Genomic DNA, 15,080 nt, shown 5'->3' with positions numbered 1-15,080 from the left:
TGCTTTTAATTTTAGTCTCTCTCTCCTCTCTATTCTCTCTTTTTCTTTCCTCCCTTCTTCTCTCTTTCCCACCATAAAAGTTACATATGTAGTTTGAGCACCCAACAAGTGGATGCCACTTGAAATTTCATCTTTATGTAAGTTTAGACATTTTATGCAAAAGTTAACCTTTCGCTCAAAAAAAAAAAAAAAAAAGATAGAGAGTATGAGGACCAACCCAGAGGTCTTTCCAAAATTTGATTCTATGGCCATTCCCAACTTGAATATGGTGAGCGCCTGGAAGGCACATTTAAATGGACTTCCAAGCCCCAGAAGCTCTAAAGGTGGTCCGAAGGAACCACCCATTATCCTCAAGACCATATTTGGCACGGATGGTGTCCTTCTAGAGAAGGGGGTTGGGTGAGGTGAATCTCCACCACCATTTCCCCTGGAGGTTTGCATTCATGATCTTGAGCCTCTTAATACCTAGGCCACCAAACTTCATAGGGGTGCAGCACTTATCCCAGGAGATGAGGTGCAATTTGTGGTCCTCTATGGTACCACTCCAGAGGAAGTCCTCCATGAGTTTCTCAAGACGTTGTGCCACAGAGGAGGGGATTTGGAATAAAGACATTTGTTAGATAGGGATGTTAGCAAGGTTAGAATTGATGAGAGTTATTTAAGGAGAGAAATTTTCCCTCCCAATTGGCAAATTTTTAAGTAATATTTCAAGGAGTTTGTCCCGTAGTTGCATTCTAGGTTTTCCAAGGCACAGAGGGACGCCTAAATAGTTGGAAGGAAGAGAGTCTGTGCCACAACCAATGTGTTGAGTGAGGGATAGAGTATCAGCCTTAGGGAAGCCTCACTCCCATCATGCTAGTTTTCAACATATTGACTTTCATCCCTGAAGTGACCTCGAAGCACCTAAGGAACAACCAGAGGTTATCCAATTGAGATGGGTAAGCATCGCAAAAAATCAGTATCACTGGCATATGAAGGAGGTGGGAGATTACTACACCACTGGAAGAAGTTTGGAATCCATGGAGAATGCCCCTATCATAGAGCCTAGCGAGAGACTTGGAAAAGAACTCCCCAATGATTGTAAAGAGAAAGGGCGAGATCGGATCCCCTTGTCGAAGGCCTCTAGAGGCAGGGAAGAAACTGACAGGGGAACCATTGATAAGAATAGATAAGTGATGGTTGGAGATGCAAGCCTTAATCCAGGTTCTTCACTTGAAACCAAAACCCATATGCAATTGTAGTTCATCTAGTACGTTCCAGTCGACTCTCTCCCAATCAAGCTTAATGACAAGGCTCTAAAACCCCGAATTAAATTTGGAGTGAATGGCTTCATGGGCAGAGAAAGCCCCGTCAAGAATCTGTATATTAGCTACAAAAGCGGATAGAGTGGGGGAAATGATAGAGTGGAGGACAGCTTGAAGGTGAGTGGCTTGAACTTTAACAAGAATTTTGTAAGAAGAGTTAAGGAGGCTAATAGGGCAGAAGTCTCTCAATTTTTCGGCCCCTTCTAACTAAGGGATTAAAGCAATGAAAATAGAGTTACGGGCAGAATTGAGGCAACTCCTATGGAAAAAATCATTAAAAAAGGGTTAAAGGTCATCTGGTGCCAAAGTGTCCTAGAATTCATGGAAAATGGCAATGGGGAAGACATCGAAACTAGGTGCTTTGTCCCTGCCTAGGTCAAGGACGGCCCTGTGCTCCAAAAATGGCATTTCCAATCAAACCGCATTGTTCAGGGATAAGGAGGAAAAGGAGAGGTCACCTAGGGAAGACCAGGCCTAGTGTGTAACACGAAGAGGTGTTTAAAGAATCTAATTATGATCCTATTAACCTGCTCAAAGGCAAGAGAAGGTATAGTTACAACAGATATTTGGATAATTGCATTGCCTCTTCTTCTGCCATTAGCAGTTCTATGAAAGAAAGCAGTACTTCTATCCCCTGCCTTCAGCCATTTGATTCTAGACCTTTGATACCAAAAGGTCTCTTCCGTTTTATGAAGTTACAAAAGATTATATTTGGTCGAGGATTTATCCTCTAATTCAAGGTTTAAAAGGGGTCTAGTTTCCTAGTTTCCTACAGGGTATCCAAGGAGTGAATAGAAGTGTTGCATTCGGGTTTTTTTTCCCTGAAGTTTCCAAGGATGTTACGACTCCACTATTTGATGGAGCCCTTCAAAAGCTGGAATTTTTAAGATAATCTGAAGTCGGCCCATCCTTCGACCGAGAAGGAGGTCCAGCAGCTTCTAAAGAATTAGGCAAAAGAAGGTTAATCCATCCAAAACAATTCAAATCTAAATGGCCTATTAACCAGCAGAATGGGACTAGTGTCCAAGAGGATAGGTTCATGATCTGAAGTAATTTTAGGAAGGACAATAGAGCGAGTTCAAGGAAAACTAGAATCCCAGGAGTTGGAGACTAGAAAACTATCAATTTTGGTCGTGATAGGAGAGGCAGCATGGTTAGACCAAGTGAAGGAAGCCCCTAAGAGAGGACTTTCCAGAAGGGGCACACTATTTAGGAAATCAGAGAAAGCTCTCATTGATGCAGTAATGCGACCGCCGAAACTCTTCTATTGGACCCATCTAACCATGTTAAAATCACCCCCTAGAAGCCAAGGGACTTCAATGGAGGGTTTTTCCGACATGAGCTCTGGCCAAAGCATCTGGCAAGTAAAAGGACAATTGGTACCATAGACAAGGGAGGTCTTGAAAGTAAAATTGTCTGAGATTCTGCAGAAATGGACATTTATGGAAAAGTCTCTGATGGAAGAAGAGACAGCATGAAGAATCGTAGGATTCCACGAGACCCAAATGCCCCAGGGAGTCTTTAGCAACCCAGCTGCAGGGCCTCCTTCCCCAAGTGTTCCTGATGAGCGTGCTGGGAACTTAGTTTTGAAGAGACCTAAAATATCTGAGAACTGAGAGGAAACTAGAGAACGAACCGCAGTACACTAGGTATGACTACCAAGATCCCTAATATTCCAACAAAAGATCTTCATTTAGAGGAGTGGGGTGTAGGGATAACTTCCTTTTAAACCTACGCTTCTTAGGACTTGAAGTAATAGAGGCGATGAGACGAACCTGTCTAAAGGATGAAGCAGGGGCATCATAATTGACATCAGACAGTAAGTTAGCTAACTCTCTAGGGCCTTTAGGATTTTCAAAGAGGCAATAACCTGAGTAACACCAGCATCTTCTCTGAGCGAGTCAACAATGTTAGCGATGTTTCCATCGAACAGTAGACCCATAGTCGCAATCATGTTTCCCAAGTTGGGTGTGCCTCTGTCTATCCTTTGAAGTTCCTAATTGTCCACCGCGACTGGCGATTGGATATCAAAGTCAAAATCCTTAGAAGGAGGGTGCTGGAGCAATTGCAAAGGTAGGGTGGAGGAGGGAATGGGGTCTGAGGGCAAAGGGGAAGGCAATGTCGAGTTGGGCAAGCTAGTTGAAAATGCGAGGGGAATCATTTGCAAAGGGGTCGGTGTAAGAGAAGGCGGGGGAGGGGGCTGTGGATTTTGTTTGGGAGAGGGACACAGGAAGAGGGGAGAAGAAGTAATTTAGAGGAGCGATGAAGGGGGGTAACTTACCTTGAGAGGAATGGAGCCAATCTCATTTCAAGCGAAAGGGGAACAAGGCTGTCCAAGTCCGTGTTATTTAAGCTCGAATCAGCGGGACTAGGAAGAGGAACGGCGAAGGAATTAGAGTGAACGGCGGCAGGGGCCAACGCATGCGATGTAAGGGTAAAATCACCTTGAGGTGACATGTCTGATCTAGGTTGAAAAGTAAAAAAGGCAGCATTAATTGTATGGGGCACAAGTGGCAGGAGGGATTGTTCCTTAAGGAGCGTGTCAACCTCAAGAGAGAGTAATGGGGTGTGATCGAGACCTGGGGAAAGGTGAGGGGACGGCAATAAATGCATCATTGGGAGCTACAACGACAAACGACGCTTGAGGATATGAAATGACGACATTTTGGGGTGATGTGTGGGGAGTTGAGGAGGGAGGAATTAATGCACCCAACGAAGTGGAATGGGAAGGCGGCACCAGGTGAGAAGCAATAATGGCATTGTCCTGGGGAAGGACAGGTGGCTATGAGGATTGAAGCATCTGTAATGGACCAGGATCAGGGGGAATAATGAGGAGGATAGACGAGGAATATTTGGTGGATCCGAGGGGTGGTACCTTTACTAGGAAGGTCAATCCTGAGTAGAGGTTGTTGGAACTCCGGATCACAGTGGTCCTAAGTAGGGGAGGTGCGTAAGTCATACGAAGAGGTGGGTTTAAGGATTACACTAGATTGTGCACGCTTCTCGTGGGTCACCGTAGTCCATCCATTGTGGTCCGAAACAAAGTTTCATGGTGACCAGGAGTAGCAAACCCTTGAATGGAGATTTTGAGAAAGAAAGAAAAAACCATTGAAGTGGAGGTGGAGTGTAGAGGAAATGGAGTCCAGATTGATAGATTCAACAAGTAAAATGAGGAAGCCTAAGGGATGAGTGCCAAAATATTTCCAATGGACTAAAATGAAACCTCCACAGGAGTCCCCAATGGCCTCGAAGACCGATTGGATCTAGAGATGAACCGGTATGCCTTGGACTAGCAATCAAACCTTAGGTTTATGCACAACCTCACAGGACTCTTCCCACTTAGTTAAGGACAAACGACCCCCTCCGAATGAGAGGTTGGTTCAACTGACTTCCAAAGAGAGGTTGGTTCAACTGAACATAGTTTGAAGCCATCTAGTGATACCTTTGATATCATTTCACTGAGGCAAGAAGGATGTTGTAAAGTAGTTATGTAAAGATAAGAGTCGGTCTAGGATCTCACTGGATTTGGGAAGCCAAATTTGGGGTACACCATTAGAGAGAGAGAAAAGTGAGCGGAAGAAGAAAGGGCAGGTACAAACTCAGAAGGAGCTGGAGCACTGACTGGAGTAGGGGGAGAAGGATTAGCGTTACTCATGGCAACAATGGCTACAAACGATTTCCAAGCATAGAAAGTTTCACGTGAAACCTTGGGGGGACGAGTAGTGGGAAGAAACTTGTTGGATTCATAAAAAATGGATAGAGGGGTAGAGAAGGAGTTTCGATTGCATTAAGAAGCCTCCTATCTTGAGACCCGACCTGGGAAAAACCAATCGCAGAGGGCTTCATTTCCTCTCTTCATGTCCTCCAAAGCATCGCATGCAGTATTTGATTCCATTTGACTTGTTCTCATTCTTTCCTAGAGTGTTAGCATGTTCAATATCAGTTAATCATTTATTTATAAGTTAATAATGGGTGGTTAATGTTAAATAGAATGGATGGCTAGGATTTCGTAGGAGCTTTCTACCGTTTTTTAGTTACATAAATCCTTGTATTTAAGGGGAAGGAGCTCCCTCTTGGAAAAGATGGTTATTTTATGAAGAATCAACCCTAATTTGCTTCAAAAAATCATAAAAGAAAACCACCACTATTAAAAATTGCACATGCATGGCTCTGTTCTTGAATATTTATTATAAAATCTCTAATTGTAAAAAACCACATCAAATTTACTGAAACCCTCAACATTGTCCATCACTCTAAAAATTTAAATGTGCCAATCACCATTTCAAGGACATCCCCCATGCTTGTCAAATTGCAACCCCAGCAGCAATTCATGGCAATGATAACACAGCAAAATGAGAATCATTCCCATACCCATATCCCAAACTCTGAAAGCACATTTTAAATCACAAAACATGGTGCCATGCCTAGGTCAACAACCACAAAATAACTTGATAGATTTTCCCTCTAAATTCCAAAAATATGCATTGGACTCCTTAGATATTACAAACCAATGTACTCTTTTTCAGGTTGGAACCAATTAGCAATGGTCATCAAGCAGCCTCAGCAAACGAGTTACCCTAAAATGCTCAAAATCAAAGGAGATATAGGAGCATAACTCTGTCTCAATATGCCAAGAGAAAAAGCCACACAAAAAATCTAGCATAAACAATTGAAAGCTCCAGATCCTTCACATGGAGATAACACAACCATTTTGTGATAGAAACAAAGTGTGAATCAAATTGCAAAGTTGACACACTCAACAAGTTCAAGAGGCGATCAATTTATGAAGAAGAAGAAAAAGACTATACATTGAGAAACTACTAACAGAAAAGCACACATACCCTAAACTTCAAACCATTGTATAAGGATGGGTTCTCGTGAAGCCTCTGATCCCATATCTGTGAGCACCGTTAGCAACAATTAACTTTTATCACTCTAAACTGACCAAGAGTATTTCTTTCTCCAAACAAAAAAAAAAAACAGAGGAGAGAAGATAGGTAAAAAAAAGTTGCTCAAAGAGAAACACAAGGAGGCTTCTGATAAATGTAAGTTGCAGTGATGGATGGATGAGTGAACCTGAGATATGGATTCTTCAAGCCTGGGGTCTGGATGAGGCATCCTGTCATAAGATGCACTGAAATCTACAAACACCTTCAATGAAACAGGGAAAACAATCTGACATATGAACATTTTTTGTGCCATGAATCGTGGATGCGAAGAATAGAAACAATGAAGAAGGAACTCTCAAGAATCAAAAGACATTGGAAAAAATCGTTGGAATTCTTCAAAGAAATCAAAGAGAGAGAGTATAAAACCTGAGAACGAGAGAGTCCAGTGGGGCAAGCAAAGAGTATAGAGTAAGCGCGAGGAGGAGGAGATGAGGCCGGCATGGCTACCTTAGAGCTTCCCAGAGTCCGTAGTTTTCCCTCTTCTATACCCCTCCTCACCGGGAAAATGCAGGAAGCCCCCTGTTGATTCTCAACGCCAGCGTCAGTGCTCAGTCGCCCTTGCGAAAGAGGACCAACTTCCACGCAGGCGAAACCAACAACTGCTTTTGACTGTAAAACTCGATGACTGGGAAAAAGCTGTGTGTTCTGTAGGTTTCGTTTAGTGCGTTGACAAAGTTTTTAGAAGGAAAATTTACATCCGCGCCTCAATGAAGATACGGAATTACGAGGAGGTCCAATTTTTGGGCAATTTTACTAACAGATTATCTCTGTCCTGCGTTTTATTTATTTTTGCAAGTATGTCCTTTGGTCAATATCATATAGTTTTTTATTTTTAAAATATTTTTTAGAAGGTAGGGTGCGATTTGTATTTGTGGTCACTTCCGAACTAGTTTAATGTCTAAAATATCAGACTGCTCTAAAGTTGATTAGTTTGATGTTCGAAACATCGAATTCACCTCAATGGGTCAATCCAATTTTGTGGACGTTGGAACGGACTGAAGGAGTGTTCTTTTTCTCTGTTTTTTTCTCCTCCGCCTCCAATAAAAGCCCTAATTCAACGTCTCCCTCACATCCCTAAGAACCCCTCTCTCTCTCGCTCCAAACTCATGGTATCTAGCACTCTCCACTGCGATGTTCAAGTTGCGTTGGAAGTCTGAATCAGGTATCTTTTTATATTTCTATTATTTTCTTGTTTTATTGTGGAAAGATAAGGTTCCTCATTTTAAATTAGTGCTCTAAGATAGGTACAATTTGATCATATTTTCGTTACTCATCAGCAAACGGGTTTTCATAAAGTGCTCAAAATCAATAGAGATACAGGAGCATAACTCTGTCTCAATATGGCAAGAGAAATGGCCACAAAAAAAAGCCTGCATAAAGAATTGAAAGCCTCAAATCCTACTGTCTCAATTTTATCTGTATTTATATGACGTTAGATTTTATTTATTCATCATTGACATATTTGGTTCACATGAAAATATTTTTTAAAAAACATTTTCACCTGAACAACTTATCTCATGCAGTCAAATGTGGGAATATTTTTACATCTATTAGTTGTCAATTAGTGTGAAAATATACACTAACACCAATTGGTATGAAAATATTTCCACACTTGACCACATAAGAGAATTTTTTCATGTAAAAAAATATTTTCACGTGAACCAAACATGCCATAAAGCATTTTGGGTTCATATTGGCTACAGTCATAGACACGAAAATTATATGAGTTAATTTCATTTTGGAGCTTTAATGGAAATGTGTGCTCTAGTTTGGTATTTATTTCCAATTTTACGAATTATCCATCGCTCACTTAGTTCTAAATAGAGATGTGGGTTTGTCGTGTTTAGTCTTTCTCTTTGATTCTGAGCCATTATTTTTTTTTATTTATCTAATTGAAAACCCCATTTTCCCGATCAAATTTACTTGTTTAAATCTCTAAGAATTTCTATTCAATTTATTCTTTTTCTTTGTCGTGTTTTCGCCATCTAGTCGATTGGGTGTCATTTTGTAAATACCCCTTAGAAATTCTGGCTAATTCCTAAAAACCTTAGATCTGATTCTTAATGACCAGAATAACACTAGTGAGCTATAGTGAAATTAAACGTATTATAATTGTCTCATAACTACTAGAAACCATTCCAAGCCGTAGTAAACCACAAGAGCTTTTATCAATCCCAGAATCATTGAAATCGGACTCATCGTTGTAGGGGTTAGGGCCTAAAGAACTTTTTTTTGTTGAAATGACAAAGCAATCCCCTAGCACCCGCCACTTCAGGTTGCACGTGGGCCGCACAAGCCATGGAGGCTCGCACAGCCCTCGAGTCGTCGTGCGTGGTGCAGCCTGATGGGCAAGGAGGCGGCAGGGCCTTCTAGAACTCTTATTTTGATATAGGTTTCCTAGTCAAATTGGGACCTTGAGATTAGTTTAAATATTTTAACCCTAACCCTCATCTAAACCTATAAATGCTCCCTCAAAAATCCTACAAAAATCAATTAAAATCCCTTCCAAAAAATCAGTCAAAATCCTTAGAAAATAGCCTATAAAATTTCAAAAAATTAGAAAATACCAAGAAAATCCCAAATAAATAGGAAAGACTTAGATAAATCCTGGTAAATTAAGAAAAAATAGGAAAAATATCCAAAATTGGGTAAAAAAATATAAGACGTCCCAAAAAGCTTAGAAAACCTTAGAAATCCATATCCTTTCCTTGTAAATCTTTAAGGAAACCCCATACATACAATTCCTAAGCCTTCTTCAACCCCAAAAACTCAAAATCTATCGAATATAAGCCAAATCACAATAATTACAGCAACAAAAGGTATTCATTAAAGGAGATAGTAGCACAAGAGTGGCCTAATCCGAGCCCTAAACTCTGGGTTTCGGGTCATTTGAAGTAAGTAGTCTCTTCTCTGCTTCTTTTAATTTTATTTCTTTAGATTTCTAGTTTATTTATGTAATTTTTAGTTTATTTGCATATCTGGGAAAATTAGTTAAGATTTGTTTAAGCTTTTTAAGGTCTAGAATATTGAATATATAGTTAGCGCTGCAGTAGATTTAGAAGAGGATCAGACCTACAAGATCTGTGATTATAATAAGTCGATAATTTGAGTGACCCCCACTCTCCCAATCAATCTACAAATTTAACTTATTTCGCAAGAATTTGAGCTAATCTCACTCAGATATTGGTCTAAATTGCGCGTAAACAGTTTGGTGGCCACTGTGGGGGACCTCGGGATATAGATTCGCATATTTAGACCACAAAAGGCTTTCTCTATTTTTTCCAATAAAAATAGAAAATATAGAGGCCAAAAAATTACCAAAAAGGTCCCCAAAAATTGATTTGGGGCCCACTATACAGTGCGAGTCGGATTGACTCGTACAGGACCATGCATGAGCCGCTTCAACTCGCACAACGCGAGTCTCTGCGGCTCATGCTATGTGGACGGACTGGAAAAAAATTTCGCCAATCCTTTCCCCCCTCTTTTGTTCTTTTGTGTTTTCTAGTTTGGCTGTTTCCTCTTTCCTGCAACCTGAAAGTTCCATAAAAATAAAAGGATAGGAGGTAGGTTAGGATAGATTAGATATTTGCTTGTTTTTATCTCTCATATTAGGCTTTAATCTTTATCAAATTAGATTAGGGTTTATATCTTTATCTGTTTGTTTATCCTTGTCTGCTTAGATTGGGCTTTTTAATCATTATTTAATTAGATTAGGTTGAGATCTTTACGTTTTTCGCTATATATTTATCTTGTGCATCATTTGGTTGTTTGCATCTTACTTGTTTATCATGGTAGTTGCACCCACCACTTGTGTGTTGCGTTTCCACATCCTTAACACACACAATTTGCACTTATCAAAAGAATTTGAATATGAATCTATTAGGAGCCAAATCTTAGTGGCTACAGAATTGCCCTCTTTTAGCAATGTTTGTACTACTATTCAACAAGAATAAATTAGGAAGAAAATCATGAGTCTTGACTTCAAAACCCCTAAAGAAAGTATTGAGAAATCTACCTTGGTTACTACCAATAAAAAGTACAGAACTAGAAAATATCAAAATTATAGTGGAGGTAGAGACTTTAATAATTATTTCGGTGGTGCAAGGGGTCACAGTAATAGAAAGCATCCAAAAAGTTACAATTGCAACAACATAGGACATGTGAAGGATAGGACATGTGAAGGATAGGTGTTGGGTGTTGTACCAGTTAGTAAATACGTCTTTGTTGTTTGAATGTCTATCAGTTTGTGAAGTAGGATTAAGATAAGGCTTTTGTAGTTTGAATGAGTTGTAGTTTAGGATAACTAATTCCTATTTTGATGGTTGTAACATGTACATGCATACTAAATTACTTGTATAAGGATATGAATTTTTCCAAAGTAAATGTAGAAGGTAGACTTCTCTATTTGCTATAATGGTATCAAAGCTCTTGTGTTGAATTCCTGAGCATGCTCGTGGAACTGGTCCAATTTGGGTTCCAACATATTCTCTCTCTACCTCTTGCCTAGCTTCACCCTTGTTTTGCTAGCGTTTTTTGCAGTGATATTATGTTTTTTTATTTTTCTTTATTTCTTCATTGGCCCTTTTATCACTAGTTGGGTCTTTCCATCTATTTTTGCTGGAGGTTTTCATCTAGGTATTTTCTCCCCTTACTGCATCACAAAAAAAGCAGTCTTCCAAAGCTTTTTCACAAACTACATCCACCAATCTTCATTTTTGGCATTTAGGGTTGACTTTCTCTCTCTAACTCTCCTCCCTTAGTTAGGGTGCGATTAGGTAGGCTACTTTCCCTCTCATCTATATTTTATTGAGTATATCATGTTGGCTACTTTCCCTCTCATCTATCTTTTATTAAATTTCCATTGTATCAATCTCCACTTCTTTCCCTCCACAAAATCTTGCAAAAGATTCTCCAAAAATCTCCACTTCCAAAATTTTGACTTTACGAAAGATACATTCTCTCTCATTTTCCACAAAATCGTGCACATGATTGTCCAAAAATCTCCACTTCCAAAGTTTTCACTTTGCAAAAGCTACTTTCCCTGTCATATTTGCCTTTGCATCAGTAAGCTCTTTCTTTATCTCTCTACACGTCTTGTTTTTGTTACTTCCTATTCTTGAAATTTTTTTTTTTGTGCGTTTGTGATTTTTTTGATATTGTTTGCTGGTGGATTTAGCTAACTTTTGTTGGTGGGTTTTTCGATGGGTTTGTGGGCTTCTACCTTTCTACTCTCCATTTTCTCATTTACCGTTTCATTGCCTTTTCTTGGTTGGGTGTTTGTTTTTATGGGTATTTTTACTGGTTCCATTTCTCTCTATGGGGAACATTCTTTTTTTTGTGGGTTTATCTTTTGTCGTATAAGAGAGAACATAGTTTCATTTGGGCACACATGGATTCCCATTACTTAGTAGTGAAACTGTATGACCAAAAAAATTTTTGTAGGCCTCCTAACTATAAAATTTTCTAGAAGGTCGAGAATTATGGGCTACATCGACAGCCCTATTGCTTAACTGGCAAGTGGACTTGTTGATTCCAAATGGACTTGTTGATTCCAAGTGGACTGCAAGTAATACAAAAGTGAAGACATGGATCATGGAGTCCGTTGAAACCTTCATTGTTGTTAATCTAAGCCCTTTGCACACAACAAAGGCTATGTACGAATATCTTAAACGTATATATCAACAATTCAAGAATTTTATAATGCAATGATGTTAATTTGGAATCAAATTTAAGCAACAATCGCGCTCTCAACAAATTTTAAACAAACTACGATACGAGTTTGAGCATGTGCGAGCTGCACTTTTCAATCGAGATGGTAGCTACTTGCTGAAGAAACTCGTTTGAAGTCTCTTTCCATCCATGGCGATTCTTTCAGAGATTTTGCCCTTTTAGCGAATTCAAGTAAAGGGAAACGTCGGGATATGAGCAAAGTTCAGTGTTATCATTGTAGGGAGATGGGTCATTTAGCTAATAATTGTAAGAAGAAGAATATTTGCAACTACTGCAAGGAAGCTGGACATCTAATCATTAAGTATAGGAAACAACTTGAAAACAAGAGGCTACCTTTTAGAGCCTATGCTGCAGTTACCACCTCCTCAAAAATGGCCAACACTCTCACACTGCCTTCTGTTGTACCTGCACCGACATTCCTTCCCTCTCCAAGTCAGTCGCCTTTTGTCACACCAGAATTTCTTCAACAAATCATACAAACACTTTATGTTTCCGATTTTGGTAAAGCTGATCTTAAAACTTCTTGGGTATTAGATTCTGGTGCTTCCAATCACATGACTGACAACTTGTCATATTTAAAACAAGTTGTTCCATATAAAGATACTCATAACATTCATATCACAAATAGTCAAATCATTTCTTGTAGAGAAAGTTGGCTCATTATACCTTCTAACTCTCCACCTTTATATCTTTCTAATGTTGTCGATGTGCCTTGTCTATCAGCTAATTTAATTTATGTTGGTCAACTAGTCAAACAAAATTGTATTGTCTCATTTTCTACTTCAGGATGCTTAATATAAGACCTATGGATGAGGAAGGTGAGTGGGAAAGGCAGTAAGAAGGGGGAACTCTTTGTCTTGGACTTCAAAACCGACTCAACCTCTCCTTAATGTTTTTTTCTCCTTTTGATTCTAAAATAAATTATGCAAATAAATTTTGGAGGCTTTGGCATTATAGTTTAAGTCATCCTCATCATTTAAATTTGACATCTTTGTTTTCTTCTAGTGCTTTATTGAATAATTGATACTAAGGTTGTGGTCGAAAAATCTTGTGAAGATTGTATTCTTGCCAGAGCTGTGACTTTACCTTCCAGTTCTAGTAGGACTAGGACTTTACCTTCCAGTTCTTTTCAATTTAGTTCACAGTGACGTGAGGGACTTCCACTCACCAGTTCATTGATTAGAAAATTTTATTTTGTTTCCTTCATCGATGATTGGTCTAGGTAATCTTGGATACATCTTTTGCATAAAAAATATGAAATATTGCAAGTGTTTAAGGAATTTCATGCCATGGTGGTCACCTAATTTAACATGCGAGTAAAAATTTTACACACAGACTCAAGTGGAGAATATATGTCATTGACATTCAAAGATTTCTTGACTAAATAAGGAATTTTACATTAATGAAGTTGCCCTCATACATCACAACAAAATAATGTTGTCGAAAGAACAAATAGACACAATCAAGAGACTGCTAGGCACTTCTTCTTCATTCCAATATGTCTAAAGTATTTTGGGCAAAAGCCTTCTTAACCAGTGTATACTTAGTTAATAGGTTGCCTACTCCTGTATTAAATGATACTTCACCACTAGATAATTATTTGGGCATTCCCCTAAGTACTCCTTACTTTGAACCTTTAGTTGTACTTATTTTGTTCTTCTACCTCCATATGAGTGATCTAAGCTAAATGCTAAGTCTGTCAAATGCATGTTTGTCGGATATGGAGAAACTAAAACATGATATCGTTGTTATGATTGGGAACCTAAGAAACATCCCGAAATGTGATTTTTTTTAGAAAATATACGTCTTTGTAGTTTGAATGTATCTCTTTGTGAAGTAGGATTAGGATAAGGCTTTTGTAGTTTGAATGAGTTGTTGTATAGGATAACCAATTCCTATTTTGAATTCTATAACGTGTACATACGTGCTAAAATTCCCAAGTGAATATAGAAGATACACTTCTTTGTTTGTTAACAATACACACACTTAAGGGCCACCAATGACAGAACAACCAACAAGTCTACTGCTCAGGTCACAACCACTCAAAACCATCGCTACAACTATGATCATTCTCAACAATTAAGTGACAGGAGTGGTTCTTCCTCTACACAAGATCCTATTTCCTCCTCCTAAGACAAAGGTAATCCTTGTACTTTCATGTCTTCCTATAACGCCTTTCATTAGATAATAAACTCAGGGACCACAGATCATATGATTGATAAGGTAAAGTACCTATCCAACTTTTTTTAAAAAATGTTAATATGAACCTTGTGTCTATTGTTAATGGTTCTTTGATTCTTTTCCATGGTGTTGATAAGACCAAGTTATTCTCTAAACCTCATAACTCATAATTTTTATTTCTGCCTTCCCTCTAACTTGATGTTTGTTAGTAGAATTACCCAAAGCATGAATTGTAATATTATTTTTTCCGCTAACTGTGTGACTTTTCAGGACCGAGCCATGGGGAGTAAGATTGGTGAAGGAAGACTGTCTCATGGGCTATATTTATTTAATCAAGAGATTAAGGCTTTAGTAGCCAGTCAAAATAATTCTGATGTTAATAAAGTGTAGCATTGGAGATTTGGACACCTTTCAGATCAAGTTTAGAAACTTTTAATGCCTTCTTTATCTTTAAAGTCTCATTCTTGTGAAGTCTGTAAATTCTCAAAATAGATAAGACTTATTTTTAGTCTTTCATGTATGTTTCAAAGGAACCACTTTATTTGATGCATTCTGATGTATGGGGGACCAGCCCTAGTTGACTTTTATACTGACTTTAAATATTTTGTTACTTTTATTGATGATTAGTCTTGTGCTACTTGGGTATATTTATTGAAATTAAAAACATAGGCCATTTCTATGTTTAAGGAAATTTTCAATATGATTTCTAATCAATATAATGCCAAGATTAGAATTTTGCGAACTGATAATAGCATAGAGTATGAGGATAAAGTTTTTTTTGAGCATTTACATAATCTTGATATTGTACACCAAATATCGTATGTTGGGACAACTTAGAAAAACATAATTGCTGAAAGAAAAAATAAACACATTTTGGAAGTTATGAGGTCTTTGATGTTTCAGATGCATGTTCCAA

General features: G+C 38.6%; 1 protein-coding gene and 1 long non-coding RNA gene across 8 annotated transcripts in view; one reads left to right on the top strand and one right to left on the bottom strand.

Moving 5' to 3' along the window:
- The window catches only part of NUDT9 (nudix hydrolase homolog 9), a 37,881-nt gene extending 30,489 nt beyond the window's left edge, over positions 1-7,392 (bottom strand). Inside the window, exons 1-3 of one of the 7 annotated variants that reach the window (XM_011627342.2) lie at positions 6,620-7,392; positions 6,381-6,455; positions 6,146-6,202 (exon numbers count right to left, since the gene is read on the bottom strand). In XM_011627342.2, the coding sequence (XP_011625644.1) occupies positions 6,146-6,202; positions 6,381-6,455; positions 6,620-6,694 (207 nt within the window). In that variant the 5' untranslated portion in view covers positions 6,695-7,392. Of the gene's footprint in view, positions 1-6,145; positions 6,203-6,380; positions 6,480-6,619 lie in introns of all 7 variants that reach the window. The other 6 variants (XM_088874603.1, XM_088874607.1, XM_088874606.1 and 3 more) reach the window with 6 other exon arrangements.
- Positions 7,279-14,784, top strand: LOC110007795 (uncharacterized). Its single transcript, XR_002281990.2, has 2 exons — positions 7,279-7,415; positions 14,435-14,784. It is a non-coding gene; the product is annotated as an uncharacterized LOC110007795 (long non-coding RNA).
- The last annotated feature ends 296 nt before the right edge of the window (positions 14,785-15,080 follow it).

The sequence above is a fragment of the Amborella trichopoda genome, chromosome 8 (genome assembly GCF_054954075.1).
Source record: "Amborella trichopoda isolate Santa Cruz 75 chromosome 8, AtrichopodaSantaCruz75HAP2 v2.0, whole genome shotgun sequence".
NCBI classification, from domain to species: Eukaryota; Viridiplantae; Streptophyta; class Magnoliopsida; order Amborellales; family Amborellaceae; genus Amborella; species Amborella trichopoda.
The sequence above is the reverse complement of the archived record's forward strand: the minus strand, read 5'-3'. Positions and strand labels throughout refer to the sequence as shown.